Source organism: Pleurodeles waltl, chromosome 2_2 (genome assembly GCF_031143425.1).
Source record: "Pleurodeles waltl isolate 20211129_DDA chromosome 2_2, aPleWal1.hap1.20221129, whole genome shotgun sequence".
Lineage (NCBI taxonomy): Eukaryota > Metazoa > Chordata > Amphibia > Caudata > Salamandridae > Pleurodeles > Pleurodeles waltl.
Genome location: NC_090439.1, coordinates 578,109,321 through 578,126,176, shown reverse-complemented (window position 1 = coordinate 578,126,176; position 16,856 = coordinate 578,109,321). Strand labels below are relative to the sequence as shown.

Below are 16,856 nucleotides of genomic sequence, written 5' to 3'. Positions count from 1 at the left end.
AACACCAGTTTAGAAAAATAGGACATATTTATCTAAACAAAACAAGACCAAAACAACAAAAATCCACAATACACAAGTCAAGTTATCAGATAAAAACACAAAAAGATTCTTTAAGTAGTTTTAAACATACGCTAATGCTGTCAGAGTGAAAAAGTACCTTGGGCACATAAAAAAAAAAACCCGCACGGGCGAGTGCACCTCAAAAAGGGCTTGCGATGCGTTGATTCCCCTCACAAGCGGGACCGTGCGTCGTTTCTCCCTTCGCTGGGTCGGTGCATCATTTCTTCTCTCTGCAGGAGAGCGATGCATCGATCTGGTCAGCACTCTTGGGTCCGGGCAGGCCGTGCATTGTTTTTCCATGCACAGCGGTACTTGAGTCGGAAATCCAGCCGCACGATGATCCCAAAACTCTGCAGCGTGGGTTGTGATCTCCAGCCTCCATCAGCAATGCTGCGCGTCATTTCTCATGCTCCGTGCGTCGATTCCGGGGTCGCGTTTCCTGCGAGCATCGTTTCTCAGCTGCGGAGCCGGCAGCATGTCATTTCTTCAGCCGGAGTCGCGTCGATCTTTTCCCCGGAATGCGCTCTGTGCGTGGATTTCCTTGTCTGTAGGCTGCCAGCTTCTCCTTTCAGGGTTCCAGGAACTGGATGGGCACCACAGGGCAGAGTAGGAGTCTCTCCAGATACTCCAGGTGCTGGCAGAGAGAAGTCGTTGCTGTCCCTGAGACTTCAAATAACAGGAGGCAAGCTGCAAAAATCAAGCCCTTGGAGATTTCTTCTCAAGATGGAAGGTACACAAAGTCTAGTCTTTGCCCTCTTACTCTGGCAGAAGCAGCAACTGCAGGATAGCTCCACAAAGCACAGTCACAGGCAGGGCAGCTCTTCTTCCTCAGCTCTTCTCCAGGCAGAGGTTCCTCTTGTTTCCAGAATAGTTTCTAAAGTCTGTGGTTTTGGGTGCCCTTCTGATACCCAATTTCTCCTTTGAAGTAGGCCTACTCCAAAGTAAAGTCTCTTTTCAATGTGAAATCCTGCCTTGCCCAGGCCAGGCCCCAGACACTCGCCAGGGGGTTGGAGACTGCATTGTGTGAGGGCAGGCACAGCCATTTCAGGTGTGAGTGACCACTCCTCCTCTCCCTCCCAGCACAGATGGCTCTTCAGGATATGCAGGCTACACCGAGCTCCCTTTGTGTCACTGTCTAGTGTGAGGTGCAACCAGCCCAACTGTCAAACTGACCCAGGCAGGGAATCCGCAAACAGGCAGAGTCACAGAAATGCTATAAGCAAGAAAATGCTCACTTTCTAAAAGTGGCATTTTCAAACACACAATCTTAAAATCAACTTTACTAAAAGATGTATTTTTAAATTGTGAGCTCAGAGACCCCAAACTCCACATGCCCATCCACTCCCAAATGGAATCTACACTTTAATCAGATTTAAGGGTAGCCCCCATGTTAACCTATGACAGGGACATGCCTTGCAACAGTGAAAAACGAATTTAGCAATATTTCACTGTCAGGACATATAAAACACATCACTATATGTCCTACCTTAACCATACACTGCACCCTGCCCTCGGGGCTACCTAGGGCCTACCTTAGGGGTGTCTGACATGTAAGAAAAGGGAAGGTTTAGACCTGGCAAGTGGGTACACTTGCCAAGTCGAATTTATAGTTAAAACTGCACACACAGACACTGCAGTGGCAGGTCTGAGACATGATTACAGAGCTACTTATGTGGGTGACACAACCAGTGCTGCAGGCCCAATAGTAGCATTTGATTTACAGGCTCTGGCACCTCTAGTGCACTTTACTAGGGACTTACTAGTAAACCAAATATGCCAATCATGGATAAACCAATTACATATACATTTTGTAAAGGAACACTTGCACTTTAGCACTGGTTAGCAGTTGGAAAGTGCCCAGAGTAACAAAAACAGTGAAATCTGAGTCCCGCACACATCAACAACCTGGGGAACAGAGGCAAACAGTTAAGGGAGACCACACCAAGGATGAAAAGTCTAACATGTGTGTCCCCCCAACTGAAAGTGGGGAGCAACTACAGAACCTCATGGGAGTTCTCATCACTACGGCGGAAGAACCTGAACAGACCATCAGCATTGGCGTGTTCTGTACCAGGACGGTGTTCTACCGTAAAGTCCATCCCCTGTAGGGAAATGGACCACCTCAACAGTTTTGGATACTCACCCCTCATCTGCATTAACCATCTGAGGGGCCTGTGGTCAGTCTGAACTCGGAAGTGAGTCCCTGACAAGTAGGGTATTAGCTTCCTCAGTGCCCAGACCACAGCAAACGCTTCATGTTCTATGGCACTCCACCTACGTTCCCTGGGTAGTAACCTCCTGCTAATGAATGCTACGGGTTGATCTAGGCCCTCTTCATTAAGCTGTGAGAGTACTGCTCCAATACCATGCTCTGAGGCGTCTGTTTGCACAACAAACTCCTTGGAGTAGTCAGGTGTCTTCAGAACAGGGGCTCTGCACATGGTAGCCTTCAGGGCATCAAAAGCATTCTGGCAAGCCTCTGTCCAGATCACTTTCCTGGGTTGCTTCTTAGAAGTCAACTCAGTTAGGGGATAACAATGGTACCATATCCCTTAACAAACCTCCTGTAGTATCCTGTGAGACCTAAAAAGGCTCTCACTTCAGTCTGGGTCTTGGGAGGCTCCCAAGCCAGAATTGTGTCAGTCTTAGGCTGTAGAGGTGCCACCTGGCCACTCCCCACCTGGTGTCCTAAGTACACCACAGAACCCTGCCCTATTTGGCACTTGCTCGCCTTAATAGTGAGGCCTGCCTTCTGCAGGGCCTCTAACACTCTCCAGAGATGTTGCAGGTGTTCCTCCCATGTGGAACTAATCACATCAGTGTAATCCATGTAGGCGGCACTGAACTCATCTAGTCCTGTTGACCAACCTCTGAAAGGTGGCAGGGGCATTCTTCATCCCAAATAGCATCACTTTAAATTGAAAGCGCCCATCTTGTGGAAAGAATGCTGACCTCTCCTTGGCGCCCTCAGTTAAGGCAATCTGCTAGTACCCAGATGTTAAATCAAACGTACTAAGGTACTTGGCAGCACCTAACCGGTCAATGAGCTCATCAGCTCTGGGGATGGAGTGTGCGTCAGTTTTGCTGACCGCATTGAGTCCCCGGTAGTCCACACAGAACCTGAGTTATGGAGTGGCACCAGGTGCAGCAGCCTTTGGGACCAGTACCACTGGGCTGGCCCAAGGACTGCTGGAGTGCTCAATAACCCCTAGGGTAAGCATTTTGGATACCTCATCCGTAATGCATGCCCTGACCCTGTCAGTCACCCTGTAAACCTTCTGTTTAATGGGTGTACTGTCCCCAGTGTCCACATCATGTGTGCACAAGTGTGTGACTCCTGGGATCAGGGAAAACTGTGAGTAAAACAGTCCCAACACGTGGCGACAGTCACCTTGCTGCTCCTCAGTCAGGGAGGGGGAGAGGATCACTCCCTCCACTGACCCATCTTTTTGTCCTGCAGACAGGAGGTCAGGAAGAGGCTCACTCTCCTCTTCTACCCCATCATCTGTCGCAAGGAGCATGGACAGTTCCGTCTGCTCAAAGTGAGGATTGAGGCGGTTGACATGCAGGACCCTTAAAGGGTTCCATGGAAACCGCAAGTCCACCAGGTAGGTGACTTCGCTCTTGCGCTCCACCACCTCAAATGGCCCAGTCCACTTATCCTGGAGCACCCTAGGCTCCACTTGTGCCATCACCCACACTTTTTGTCCAGGTTGAAACTCGACCAGAGTGGCATTCTGGTCATACCAGCATTTCATGTCCTCCTGGCTTGCTTCTAGGTTCTCCTGAGCGAGACTCCTGAAGTGGGCAGTCTGGTTTCTCAAAGCCAGCATGTAACTGAATACATCCTAGGGGGGTTTACTAGGAGCTTTCTCCAAAGCTTCCTTAACCAGACTCAAAGGTCCCCTCACGGGATGGCCAAAAATCAACTCAAAGACACTAAATCCAAGTCCCTTTTAAGGCACCTCCCTGTAGGCGAACAGAAGGCATGGCAAGAGGACGTCCCTCTTCTGCCTCAAGGGCTCTGACAGGCCCATGATCATGCCTTTCAAGGTGTGGTTGAATCTCTCAACCAGACCATTACTTTAGGGGTGGTAAGAGGTGGTGAACTTGTAGGTTACCCCACACTCCTTCCACAGAGACTTCATATACGTGGATATGAAGTTGGTACCCCTATCAGATACCACTTCCTTGGGAAACCCCATGCAGGTAAAACCCCCATCAAAGCACGACCCACCACAGGGGAAGTTATTGATCTCAAAGGAATGGCTTCTGGGTACCGGGTGGCGTGGTCCACCAAGACCAGGATAAACCTGTTGCCCATGGCTGTCTTGGGATCCAGAGGCCCCACAATGTCAATGCCTACCCTCTCAAAGGGAGTACTGACACCAGGCAAAGGCTGGAGGGGAGCCTTACCTTTCCTCCCACTCTTGCCACTTGCCTGACAAGTGTGACAAGACCTACAATGTGCATCTGAGTGCCTGCGCATTGGGGGCCAGTAAAAGTGGGTGACAAGCCTCTCATAAGTCTTGTCCTGTCCCAAATGTCCAGCTAAAGGCACATCATGACCCAACCCCAGTAGGAAGGCCCTGAAGCACTGGGGTACCACCAGCACACGGGCTGACCCAGGCTCAGGAACCTTAGGCTTGCTATACAGGAGGTCATCCTCCCAATATATCAGGTGTGATCCTGGCTCCTTGCCAGCCGCCTGGTCTGCAACCTGCTGCCGCAAACCTTGAAAAGTAGGGCATGTCTTCTGTGCTGCACAGAATGCTTCCCTGGTGGGCCCCCCTTCCTGCATCCACTGCGACAGCTCAGGGACCTTCCCCAGTTCAGCCACCTGTTCCCCTGTAGGCTCTGGGGTGCCACCCTCAGGCTCCACCTCCTCCTGGACCGTGGGAACTTCTGGGGCCGGTTTCCCACGCTCCCTTCCCTTCCTCTTCTTGGCGGTCCCCTGGGCCACTGTTTCAGGCTCCAGGGGCTTTTGATTACCCTGACGGGCTGCAATTGACCAGGTGGATACACTTACCCACCCAGGCAGACCCAACATCTCCAAGTGAGACCTGTGTTCCACCGCCTTCCAAGAGGAATCCTCTAGGTCATTGCCTAGCAAACAATCAACAGGCATGGTTGGACTCACAGCTACCTTCAAGCAACCTGCGACCCCCTCCCATTCAAAGGGAACCTGCGCCACTCTGCACAGGCGCTCTGAGTTGTCCATTGCAACTACTTGGTGAAGTACCCGGGGATCTATCTGCTCTTCAGACACCAGCTGACTCCTCACTGTAGTCACACTGACTCCTGTGTCTCTCAGAGCCTCCACCCTCTGTCCATTAATGGTCACCCACTGCATGTACTTCTTAGTGTGTTCAGGCACTAGGGTTCTCTGGACCATCTCACTGTCCCCTAGTGAGACAAGGGTCATCTCAGCTGGTTCCCACCCACCTGAAACCAACTCCTCCCCAAGTGCTACTCTGGCCTAACCCTGGGACGGCGCACCAGTGGGTGGTGGTGTAATTTTGGGGCACATGGGGTCCCCCCTCACATGACCCACCTGGTCCCATGCATAGCACTTACGTGGGGGACCACCTGCCACTGGCTTCCCTTCGGAGAACCAAGGCTTCTTTTCACTGGGGGGTTGGGAATCCTTACCCTGGGCATCAGTTTGGGGCCCTTTAGAGAACTCCCCCTGTTTACCATTACCCCCCCCCTTTCTTCTGAGAGGGACCCTGCCCACTCTTGGCGTGGTCTCCCCCATATCTCTTCTGGACCCTGGTGCTCTCCTAGTGGTCCGCTTCCTGTGCAAGCTTCCTGGGGTCAGTCAGCTTGCTGTCAATCAGGTGCTGGTGCAGCTATGGAAAACATAAACTGTACAAGTGCTCCCAAGCAATCAGATTGTAAAGCCCCTCATACTTAATTACCTTACTGCCCTTCACCCAACCATCCAGTGACCTGCAATAAGAATGAACACATTCCAACCATGTTTGGGATTCCTTCTTCTTGTAGGATCTAAACTTATCCTTGTACTGCTCAGGGGTATGACCATACCTTGTGAGCAAGGCATCCTTCATGCTAGAGTAGGTGAGATTCTGAGCATCCCCTAAAGCTGTCAGTGTATCCCTCCCCTCTACCTCAAAGTGCTTCCACAGACCCGCCCCCCAATGAGCTTCAGGGACCAGATTCATATGGAGAGCAGACTCATACCCCTTAAACCACAAGTATATGTCATCGTCCCTTTTGTAATCTTTCACAAGGTTTTTAGGAATGTACACCCTCCTCTCAGGCTGCACTGTAGGGTTGCTACCACCATCTCTACTGGACTGGCTTCTATGATCCATCCCTCTCAAGCTAAGCTCATGAGCCATCGCTAACCTCCTCTCCTCAAGGGCTAGCCTTCTTTGCTCCAATTGGTACTTCCTTTTTGCCTGTCTGTCCTGTAACTCCTCATGTGTCAGACCCTTAGATGAGACACTGCTACCTGCCCTGGAGATCTTCTCCCTGGACATAACAGGCCCACCCATAATACCATTATGTACGGAACACTCTTCCTCCTCCTCCTCATCTCCCTCATCCTCTATGTGCCTTTCAGTCCTCTTGGCTGTCACCCAGGCCCTCAGCTCCTTTCGCAGCTCCTCCTTCCTGGATGAGCTCTTAATGGGACAGTAAAAGCTTTTACAGAACTGCTTCAACTGAGCCTTGGTATAACTCTCTAATTTCTCAAGGTCAAAGTCAGCTCCAACTGATGCATCTCCATCTTGGGAAATGATGAAGATTCAAAAACAAGTGCAAAGTTCCAAAGGCAGAAAAGCAAGTTCCCAAATGAAGTTTCAAAGAAAGTCAATCAAGGAATCAGCGAAAAAATTGAAGTAGAATGATAACAGTCCCAAAGAGAAAAAATTAAAAGATCACCAAACAAGTAGTATACGGTCACGTGGTGGTCTGCACTCAAAACAGTAGTGTATACTTAATCACTGTATGTCAAGTACAAATATAAGTCCAAATCCCAACCGCTGATCGCCAATGTTAGAAATGGGGTCTTTGGTTGACAGTCAGGTTACCCCCTGTTCAAGCAAGGACCCTCACTCTAGTCAGGGTAAAAGAGAATCACCCTCACCTAACCCCTGTTTACCCCCTTGTTAGCTTGGCAGAGCAGTAGGCTTACCTCTGAGAGCACTAGGTGTAAAGTATTTGTACCAACACACACAGTAACTTAATGAAAACACCACAAAATGACACAACACCAGTTTAGAAAAATAGGAAATATTTATCTAAACAAAACAAGACCAAAACGACAAAAATACACAATACACAAGTCAAGTCATCAGATAAAAATGCAAAAAGAGTATTTAAGTAGTTTTAAACACACATTAACGTCAGTGTGAAAAAGTGTGTGAAAAAGTACCTTGGGCACGTCAAAAATAACCCCGCACGGTCAAGTGCGCGTAAAAAAGGGCTTGCGATGCGTTGATTCCACTCACGAGTGGGACCATGCGTCATTTCTCCTTTCGCTGTGTTGGGCGCGTCGTTTCTTCTCTCTGCAGGAGAGCGATGCGTCGATCCAGTCAGCACTCTCAGGTCCGGGCAGGCCTTGTGTTGTTTTTCCACGCACAGCGGTATTTGAGTCGGAAATCCAGCCGCACAATGATCCGAAAACCCTACAGCGTGAGTTATGATCTCCAGCCCCCGTCAGCGATACTGGGCATCGTTTCTCCTGCTCTGTGCGTAGATTCTCCAGTCATGTTTCCTGCTAGCATCATTTCTCAGCTGCGGAGCCGGCGGTGCGTCGTTTCTTCAGCCGCAGATCGGAGTCATGTTGATCTTTTCCCCGCACGGGGCTCTGTGCGTGGATTTCCTTGTCTTTAGGCTGCCAGCTTCTCCTTTCAGGGTCCCAGGAACTGGATGGGCACCACAGGGCAGAGTAGGAGTCCCTGAGACTTCAAACAACAGGATGCAAGCTCTAAACCAATCCCTTGGAGATTTCTTCTCAAGATGGAAGGCACACAAAGTCCAGTCTTTGCCCTCTTACTCTGGCAGAAGCAGCAACTGCAGGATAGCTCACAAAGCAAAGTCACAGGCAGGGCAGCTCTTCTTCCTCAGCTCTTCAGCTCTTCTCCAGGCAGAGGTTCCTCTTGTTTCCAGAAGGGTTTCTAAAGTCTGTGGTTTTGGGTGCCCTTCTTATACCCAATTTCTCCTTTGAAGTAGGCCTACTTCAAAGTAAAGTATCTTTTGAATGTGAAATCCTGCCTTACCCAGGCCAGGCCCCAGACACTCACCCAGGGGTTGGAGACTGCATTGTGTGAGCGCAGGCACAGCCATTTCAGGTGTGAGTGACCACTCCTCTCCTCCCTCCTAGCACAGATGGCTCATCAGGATATGCAGGCTACACCCCAGCTCCCTTTGTGTCACTGTCTAGTGTGAGGTGCAACCAGCCCAACTGTCAAACTGACCCAGACAGGGAATCTACAAACAGGCAGAGTCACAGAATTGGTATGAGCAAGAAAATGCCCACTTTCTAAAAGTGGAATTTTCAAACACAAAATCTTAAAATCAACTTTACTAAAAGATGTATTTTTAAATTGTGAGCTCAGAGGCCCCAAACTCCACATTTCCATCCACTCCCAAAGGAAATCTATACTTTAATCAGATTTAAAGGTAGCCCCCATGTTAACCTATGAGAGGGACAGGCCTTGCAACAGTGAAAAACGAATTTAGCAATATTTCACTGTCAGAACATATAAAACACATTACTATATGTCCTACCTTAACCATACACTGCACCCTGCCCTCGGGGCTACCTAGGGCCTACCTTAGGGGTGTCTGACATGTAAGAAAAGGGAAGGTTTAGGCCTGGCAAGTGGGTACACTTGCCAAGTCGAATTTACAGTTAAAACTGCACACACAGACACTGCAGTGGCAGGTCTGAGACTTGATTACAGAGCTACTTATGTGGGTGGCACAACCAGTGCTGCAGGCCCACTAGTAGCATTTGATTTACAGGGTCTGGCACCTCTAGGGCACTTTACTAGGGGCTTACTAGTAAACCAAATATGTCAATCATGGATAAACCAATTACATACACATTTTGTAAAGGAGCACTTGCACTTTAGCACTGGTTAGCAGTGGTAAAGTGCCCAGAGTTAAAAAAACAGTAAAATCAGAGTCCAGCACACATCAACAACCTGGGGAACAGAGGCAAAAAGTTAAAGGAGACCACGCAAAGGATGAAAAGTCTAACAGGTGCACTTTCCTTGGTGCACCACGGCACACCTTTCAAAAGGTGCACTGTCCGCAAACAAGGAAGGTGCAGGGTATTAAAAAGAATGTGCTGAAAGAGTCATTAGAGGCATTGCATGCTTTAGCTCAGCTTCCTTAACATCACAAATCAGCTGCTCTCAAATAGTTGTGAATCACCTGATAGAAATTGCCCAGTAAGGGGTAATTTAAAGTACGTAGTCAGCTTAATAGGTAATATGTATGTGTCTACTGAATACGAGAGTCACGATCTGAGGGCAATCATAATACCCATAGAGACATTCAATATTGTATGGATGGTCTTTTGGCTTGTTATAGCGGCATCTATATTTCACCCAGTCATATCTATGATGCTAAGTGATCTCCAGGGTGTAAAGGTTTTTCACATCTGTGTTTTGAATTACGGTGAGAACTAGGCTAAGGCTGTCCTTGGTAGCTTTGTGGAACAAGGTTTCACATTAAGGGTAGAGAAGTGTTGTTTTGGCAAAACCAAAGGTATGTATCTAAGACATTGTATCACTGCTCAGGTGTAAGCAGAAGTACATTTAGTGAGTACCATTTAGAAAATTCCATCACGAAAGAACAAGGAGGAATTGATGTCCTTCATGGGCATGGTGAATTTTACATTTCACCATTTCAAATTTCACAATTTGCCAGATAGATCGGCAAATATGAGAAGCCTGCTTACAAAGAAAGTTAACTTTGAGTGGAGGAAAACATGTGAGACTGAGTTTCTACAAGTCAAAGAGTAGTGCACCCTGTCCTGGTAGAGTAACTGCAGTGATGAAGGATGTAAGTTCAAAAGTGGTTGGGACTTTCTTGCTACAGTTTGAAGAAAGATAGGAGGCACTAACAGCTTTTGCCTTAAGAGCTTGCACAGAGCAGAAATCAATTACGTTGTCATTTAGAAAGAGGCGTTAGTGGTAAAAATGGGTGGTGAACAGGTTTAGGAATTTTCTATGGGAGAAGGAGTTTGTGGTGAGCACTGACCACAAACTGCTAAATGGGTTCTTCACTAAAAAAGAGTTTGGACACCATTTGATTAGAAAGCGGCTAATAAACTTTTAGAAATACACCTTTCACCTGGAATACATTCCGGACAAAACACATTTTGTAGTGAATGATCTATCCATCTCATAACAGAAGTAAATAATGGGATATTTTGAGGGTGAGTGGTAGTCTATGGAGAGTGTGTGCATACGGAAGGTATAATGTCTGAAGAGAAGTGCAGAGGAGAGCCAGCCAAGACTGGGTTGTTAAGTGAAATTTGCTATTTTTAATTTCAGGCTGGTCCATGAAGTTTGATTTAAGAGATGAAACATTTTCTCTTGTCAAAGATGATCTTGTAGAACAAAATATGTGGCTATTCAGGGGAACTCGTGCAACTTAAAGTACTTAGGTAAAATTCTATCACCTTAACCCATGAGGAACACTCTGTAGCTGTCAAATCCAAGGAAAAAATAAGTTACGATTTCTGATGGCCGGGAATAGACTTGGGGGTGTAAAGGGTTATCAGGGAAGGTGTGAGCTTTGCTTTAAGTGACTAGGTTCTCAAACTCTGTATACCATCAATGTTTAATCCTGGGCTAGCTGAGCGACCATGTGAAGATATTGCCTTGGACACTGTGCGGCCTTTAAAGGTGGAGAGGTTGCCCCCTCTTCTTAGTCTTTTGGGTGTATTTTCATGACAACCTGATGTAGATTGAGTGAGTAAGATCATGCCACAAGGGTTCATGGTTTTCTGATGTGAATTAGATGCTTTCTTGGGAAAACATGGCATCAAGCATAGGGAGTGCTCCTTATATCACTCTCACATCAATAGTGTTGGAGCAAGGTTTTATAACAATTAAAGAAGGTATAAATTGGAAAGGGGAGTTTGAAAGGTTGGTTCTCAGTTACCGGATGTCTCAGCATGCTACCACAGGCAGAGCTCCTTTTGAGCTGTTCAGGGGTAGGAGGCCGAATAGTAGACTGGATCACGTGTGGATATTGTGGAACAAGGATTGGATGACTGTGTATGTGGAAGAAGGGTCTAGGGGAAGGAGATAATGTGACAAAAGACAAGGAAGGATTGTTACAACAGAATGGGTGCCGCCAAGGAATGAGTATGAAGATGGGATGTTGAGTGCAGGTCAGAGCTTCTGTTGGGTGTTATCCATGACCCAAATTCTCCATTAGTGTTGTCAAAGTATTTAATAATGCTGTCAAGACCTATGATGTCACACACTTCACTGTACAAGTGTTGTGATAACAAGCAGCCAAGGCTCAACTTACTGTTAAATTTCCCTTGTCAAGTGTTTTGTTGCTTGTGAACCAGGCTAATAATACTATAAAGACGTATTGATAAATATGTCACCGACTGCCGACTTATGTTGATCTTTGTCCAATAGGACACTATTTATTTATATATGAATATGTTAGGCTTTGGATTCCATTTCACATACATTAAGCTCTGCAATTAGTTAAAGAGGCTAACCCTTTGTAGAGGTTTTTGTTTATATACTTCTTGGGCCACACCACTTTTACTGCACCACACGCCTCCCATCCTCACGTTTTTCATACCACTTTAAAAAAGTATGCATAGGCTTCATTTCATACTGCAATAAACAGTTGGTTTCAGTGCTAAAAACACAAATTGGCCTAACCTTCATTTTTTCCTACTCAAAGAAAACAAAAGTAACAAAACCTCAGACTTACTACAGTTGTACAACCGATTTAGCTTCTGAAGATCAGCATCACTGAAATCCATCCGCTGCCCAATTACATCAATGAAGTCTGGGATTAGTGTCACTATTGTAGGCTCCGTGCCATTCTGGAATGCTGTTTTGCTGTAGTGCATCACGGAGGTGTAGTCATAGGGGACGTTTAGATTGCTGGAAACCTTATCATCATACTTGTTGAAGTTGTTTTCTTTTCCTGTTAAACAAAAAGAAGGAATTTATTCTGATTGTTTTGAAGGTCACTGCAAGCAAAGCATGTACCAGTAAAAACCCTACGCATCTTTATTAATGGCATTACTCATTGTCATCCGTAATGCAATTTAGACCCTTCTAATTCTCCTTAACAATTCCTATCCGTCTTTAGGTTAGGCTAGTGATTTATTTGCTCATTGCAGAGAGTGATAGCTCGAATGTCTTCCAATTATATACCCAACACTTCATGGGCGTCAATTAGTAGCCTGTAGTGAGTAGCATCTGCTAATCCTGCCAGCCCTTTGATACTTCTGACACTGCCCTCCCTTCTGGTAGCATTAATGCTCGTAAAAGCAGAGGCAAAGGCAGAAAGCGCACAGGGCACATTATGCCCTATCTACCTTTTCCTATTTTCATTCTCTGCCAGTCCAGTTTTCCCTCTGCAGCAAACGGGAAGCTGTTTATGGTATAAAGTAAAAATATGTAGGTAACCCACTGATGTCACCGGAGGTGAAAGAGTAATGTGAGCTCTGCCGCTTTTGGCATTTTGGGGACTAGACAACTAAAACAAGCATTTGCAAAGCAAGGGGTCTCACATTTGCTCGAGTTAGAGCTATTAGGTTGTAAATTCCTAACTGGACTTTTCTTGCCACATAAATTGAAAATGAAAAGTGAAACAGTTGACATAAGCGAGCCGATTCAAAGCAACACAGCCGTCATGAGCATGAGCGCGAAGGAGAGACACAAAAGGAAAAAGAAGTTCGCTCCCAGTCAAACATATCGGCAAACATGCAATTATCTATGTAACAAGGTCGATGGCCAAGGTGGTAACTAAACTGCCCCAAAGAGGGACAAAAGCAAAGCATTTACCAATGAAGACAAAGGATTTTTGAAAGGCAAGCCCATGAACTAGTGATAGTGATGGGTGGGTGGTGGGCATGGTGAAAAGCTCACAGATAGATGTCAACAGGCCACAGGGCTTGCACGCTCAACCTAAAAAAGGAAATTCTCAGGTTTTTTCTGACATTCCAGAAGCGATTTATTTAGGATGTTAAGTTGGGAAATAATAAAATAGTGGACCTATGATTGCATCCAGTGTGAAGAATGTAAACAACTTACTGGATTCTTAGCCATCATGGAGGTGATGTAATGCCAAGAGAAGCTTAAAGTTTTTAGGTTCTTCCAAAAGATGTCTCATGACCCAGAGGCAGAAAAAAGGTGCATTGAGCATTACCTAGCTCAAGCAACCTTACAGTACATATCAATTTACATGTAGGGTTAGGGTGCACTTAAGGTAGGTCAAGCGAGTCATATTTGCTTAGCAGACAATATCAGACCATCAGTTACAACTACTGCTGAGTCACAGGATAAAGGTCATGCAGTGAAGGTGAGGAGATAAAAACGGTTTTTTATCAGAAAATTAATCTGAAAATAATCTGTAAAACATAAACGAAGAACCACGTAAAAAGCTGTGCATATTTTTTTAACAGGGGCCACATCACATATACAACAGTAATAATGAATCATTGCTTACAACTTTTGTGTGAGGAGTAGAGAATAGGCATTCTTCACACAGAACCATAAACAATTGCACAAAAGACGCTCAGTTCTCCCCAACTCTTCCTAGAAGTTGTACTCTTAAAAAACTGTCTTGCTCCCATCTTCACTTCTTCTGTGTCCCTCCCCCCCCCCCCACACCACCTTCAGGTTTTGATCGGAATAGCCTATCCAGTTCATGAAAGTCTTGTATGCTTCATCCACAAGTCACGCAGCAAGGAAATGTGAGCATTTCTAGACGATTTGAAGAAAAAAGGGGATGATTTGTAATGACTCGGCCAAGGCACAATCGAGGGTGCAGGAGTAGCTCGTTTGTGAAATATTGTACATGTGCAATTCGTGTTGGACATGTTAAATTAAAAATAAAGCAGGACAGCTGTTCTGACTATTATACCAATCAGAATGGAATTAGCATACAATTACATGCCTTTGCACCTCTACTTTATCCACCTCCCTTAAAAATCTGAACTTTAACCACCAAGAAATCAGTCGCTGACTATAAAGGCCAAGGAAGATGAAGATACATCAGCAGAAGTATATTGCAGACTACAGCGTCCGGTTGGTAGCAGCGGGACCCAAGAAAATGACAGGAGTTTCCATACTCTAAGTGCTCGACCTGATAACAAACAGGTTTAGGTTGCAGCGTAGATAGCCCTGAGGAACCTTTGCAATCTTTTGCAATTGAACATCAGTGTTTCCACTGGTGGCTAGGAAGCCATACTCTAACAAGGTGATGGAAAAGACAAACCTGACACCTATTCAAATGAAATTTCATTTTCATCAGGGAGGGACTACAGAGTGAACCTGGAGGAGTTACTATTAGTCAGTCACGTAGTAAAACTCCAACTATTTATATTAGACATGAGTCACTGTCGCTATTCCTCAGAACACTTCTTGATGTCTGTTTGCTTCAATTCCACCAGACACGGCTGATTAGTTGCATTGTCCATCTAATACTGCCGTGTCCAGTACCTGAACCGAATGGCTAACGGATGCAGGCTCACCAGTCGTAAAACCACATTGTGAGGTTTCCTGGACAGAAGAACCAACGACACCAGTAGTTCAGAAATAAAAATTGACCTAACAGGTGAAAGCAAAGGACAATTCATGAATGGCAGTGCCAGAACATGCTATTCAGATCCATCTGTGAACCTTAAGGGAGCCAATCCTGAAGTTATACTAATTGTCTATTACATCATCATTGGCAAAGAACTTGCGTCTATAGTAAAATGATATCACTTTTGCCTCTTATTTCATTCTCATTATGACACATCTGGGGTTTTATGCAGGATTTCTGAGACGTCTCACAAAATTTGGCAATCCTGTGAGAGCAATGGCCCCCTTGGGTATGCCCTTACATAAAAGGAAGAATGCCTGAATTTATTCTGCTTAGCAATAAGTGAACACGTATGAAGGGTTAAGAGGTACCAGGTGCTGCTGGCAGCCAGCCACTTGCCAATGTTATTCACAATGCATAACTCAGGTACGTCTTGGGCAGTGCTGGTTTTGGGCAGTGATGATTGTACTAGTCAAATCTACCAAAACACAGTGCAGGTGTGCATTCTAAATAGAACAGCCGGGTCATACATCTTCCAAAACCCTTGGCAAGTGTCATGAAACCACTGTGATTAAAAGATAGCACTGAACATTTTAAAGAAACTTTGAATGATAAACAAATATACAGCTCTTAAATTAGGAGAATACGTTGACCACAGCTATTGTACTCTAACGAAAAAACTGCAAAAAGTTTGTCAAGAGTGACTCTCAAAATCAGGACCTTTATACAAAAATGTAGTTCTAGAAGTCAGAACTCGTTTAATGTTTCGAAGCAGTGTGATTGCTATATTCAAGTCAACATATGCGCTTCTAATATAGCTGATTTAAGTCTTCAAGCTCAAAGGACTTAGCATGAAAAAAAGCTTCCATTGGGTACAAAACAAGAATGTATACGATATGGTAACTAGCTGACAGAGCAGAGAAAAACTTCAGTCCGTGCCCAAGGTAGTCGTGGTTGTCTGTTTGTTTGAAGAAATGATGTTGAAGGTTCCCAGAGAGACGAGGTTGACTCTTATAAGATTCCCAGAGCCTTGTTATGGAACCTGCTGTCTGCATCACCTCACACCACAACCTCACTCCACTCCACCACTGTGAAACCTCTTTACTCACTTGCTTAGAAGTACCATCCGTTATTCCCACCAGAGCCGAACTGAGAAACTAAAAAAGCCCTGAAAAGCTTTAGCGCACCAGCCTCCACACTTCCTAGAGCTAATAAGAATTGTGAGGGGTGCGAGTGATGTGACGTGGAGCAAGCATTACATGTATATCTCAGATTCATATATTCAAACCCTGAAATATGAATGAGGGGATCGGATGTGCTTTAGCGCCCAATGTTCCCCAGGCCATAAGTCTCAAGTCTAATGGCCTAATTTATGTATTGGTGGAAACGGTATTCAGAGTTAAATGTGGGCGGACCACTGGTGTAACAATAGTGGAGACTACTCTGTCTCTGCCATGGTTATACCCCTCTGGTGCCTCAACATAGTAATGGCCATCAGAGGTTGAAATGTTTGTCAGCTCCCTAATTTAGATGGGAGGACATACAGATCAGTTTTCCCTATCTGTCACTACCAGGGAAACCATGGTGGTAAGGGCCAGTGAAAACTGCAAAATATCCCCCTTTCTATGGGAGATAACTCAAGGTGGGGCATTGTGTTTTTATTTTCAGAGACAAAATCCTGCTTTGGTGTTTTGTTGAAAATAAAAAAAAGTTTAACCTACTATACAGTTCAGTTTTTTTTGGCAGAGTCGTACAACAAAGTAACAATACATTGGCAGGAACCACCTCCACAACGGTTCTTGTTAATGCTTGAAATGCTTGTCAGCCCAAAGGACATTTCAAAATTTGGTTGTTGGGACCTCCACCAGGGAAAGGGAGTAATTTATGCCATCGCCCTGGTGGAAGACAGCCCAACCAACACATTTTAAATTGGGCGCTAAGACTGAAGGGCATCCCAAAATATCCCTTCTGCTCAATATTATGAGACCTCCCTCCTGGCTGGTAAGTGACTTTGAGCC

The 16,856-nt window shown here is 45.7% G+C and overlaps 1 protein-coding gene across 1 annotated transcript in view; it reads right to left on the bottom strand.

The window, feature by feature from the left end:
* The window catches only part of MEP1B (meprin A subunit beta), a 263,585-nt gene that overhangs the window by 88,513 nt on the left and 158,216 nt on the right, over positions 1 to 16,856 (bottom strand). The window contains exon 8 of the mRNA XM_069220087.1: positions 12,010 to 12,228. Coding sequence (XP_069076188.1) covers positions 12,010 to 12,228 — 219 coding nt within the window. The remainder of the gene's footprint in view (positions 1 to 12,009; positions 12,229 to 16,856) is intronic.